We start from the raw sequence: 1682 nt of genomic DNA, 5'->3' as shown, positions 1-1682 counted from the left end.
TCCTACATTCCCAAAGTCAATTTTCAATTTGTTATAGGAATTGACAATATGTGTGTAGTCATAAACAATGCCAATGTTAAAAACCAATCTGTGAGAACATTGAAAAACTCCACCAAGACATTGTGGGCATTCATTACCCATCAGCATTGCATTCATTTTATTTATTTATTTGTTATGGGTTCAGCAATTTTAAGATTGTGGGTACATCCACCTTTAACCTTTCCATGCGACTATGCTATTCTACCATTTCCATAGAAACCCACTCTCTCCCGTGAGAGGAGATACATACATGTTCCCATACAACTCCATTACATTCTCATTCCCATCCCCATTTCCACCACATCCTTAATAAAGAATTTTGGTAAGGGTTACAACAGCAAGTAGATCAAGCCAACCAACCAACCAAACATTTCAACTTTTAGATCACCTCCTTCCCTTTGCCCCCTTTATCTTTATCGGACATCCAACGGAATAGATAGCCACAAGACAATGTGAGACAAAGTAAAGTGACGGAGTTTTTAGTTTCAAGTTTCAAGTTTCAAGGGGCAATTTCGGACTCGAATTTAGTTCCAGGGGCAAATGTCAATCAAGTTTGCAACTCTCATATCACAAACTAACTAAACATTTTGTTTATCACAGCTACTAGTCTAGTGCTCATAACACTATACAGTAGACAAGAAACATCAAGTAATCAAATTCCCAAAAGATCAAACACAATTACTAAAATCTAAAATCTAAAATCTAAAATTAGGGTTTCAAACATAACCTTCTACCAAAATTGCTCCTCCACCATCTTTCTCTTCCTCCTCACCCTTCTTCACCTTCTCTCCCATCTCTAATCCTGCCAATCCATCCACACAATCCCTATCTCCGCCGCCATCTCTCACATCTTCACCTCCAACCATCACCTTGTCCCCTTTCTCCTCCTCGCCGCCCACCACCACCTCATCTCCGCCCACGTCCACCGACCCGCCCTTGTTTCCGCCGCACGGTCCCGCCGACCGAGTCTCCGGCTCGGCTCCGACCAGCTCGCCGGTCCGATCCTTCAGGTCCGGCCAGGGGTCATTGACGCAATCTTCGAAGGATTCTTCATCTTCGTCGGACGTGAAGATCGAGGACTTGACGGCCGTGGCGGCTTTGAGGAAGGCTTCCTTGATGGAGTCCGGCGGGAGCGCGCAGTCTTCGAGGCCGGCGTCTTCGAGACGCGGCGGGAGGATGCAGTGCAGGATCCCAGCTCCTTGTTCCTCGGTGGCCTCCATCGTTAAAATTTGAGAGGAAGAAAAGCTTCGAGTTCGGCAATCCGTTACTAATTGTGGAATCAGAAGAAATGCCGTGATCAATTGATGAATGTAGAAATATTGGGTGTCTGGTCGCTTCTTTTAAGTTGTCACATATGCTCTCACCTCAACACCTGTCAAACATCGAAGGTGTATTAGCGTCTACACGTGTCAGCCTATAATGTAATATCCTTTCGACGGAAGTTAAACTGAGTTAGTTTCAATATTTTTTTGTTGCGTAAATTGTAGCAATGGTATTAACTTTTATCAAATTAGAATAATGATCCTTCTATTAAAAATTCATTATTATTGGTCTCTCAATTCATTAAAATGTGTAGCTGTGGTTCTTTTCGTCAATTTCATCAAAATTTTGTCAAAATAAGTTATGTTGGAAAACTCATTGCT

The 1682-nt window shown here is 42.6% G+C and overlaps 1 protein-coding gene across 1 annotated transcript; it reads right to left on the bottom strand.

The window, feature by feature from the left end:
* Positions 1 to 582: 582 nt before the first annotated feature.
* LOC103944867 lies at positions 583 to 1371 on the bottom strand. Its single transcript, XM_048587101.1, has one exon. The coding sequence runs from the start codon at positions 1257 to 1259 to the stop codon at positions 756 to 758; it is 504 nt and encodes a 167-aa protein (XP_048443058.1). The 5' UTR covers positions 1260 to 1371; the 3' UTR covers positions 583 to 755.
* Between the last annotated feature and the right edge of the window lie 311 nt (positions 1372 to 1682).

The sequence above is a fragment of a genome, unplaced genomic scaffold (genome assembly GCF_019419815.1).
Source record: "Pyrus x bretschneideri cultivar Hongxiangsu unplaced genomic scaffold, Pyrus_bretschneideri_v1 Contig26, whole genome shotgun sequence".
Lineage (NCBI taxonomy): Eukaryota > Viridiplantae > Streptophyta > Magnoliopsida > Rosales > Rosaceae > Pyrus > Pyrus x bretschneideri.
The sequence above is the reverse complement of the archived record's forward strand: the minus strand, read 5'-3'. Positions and strand labels throughout refer to the sequence as shown.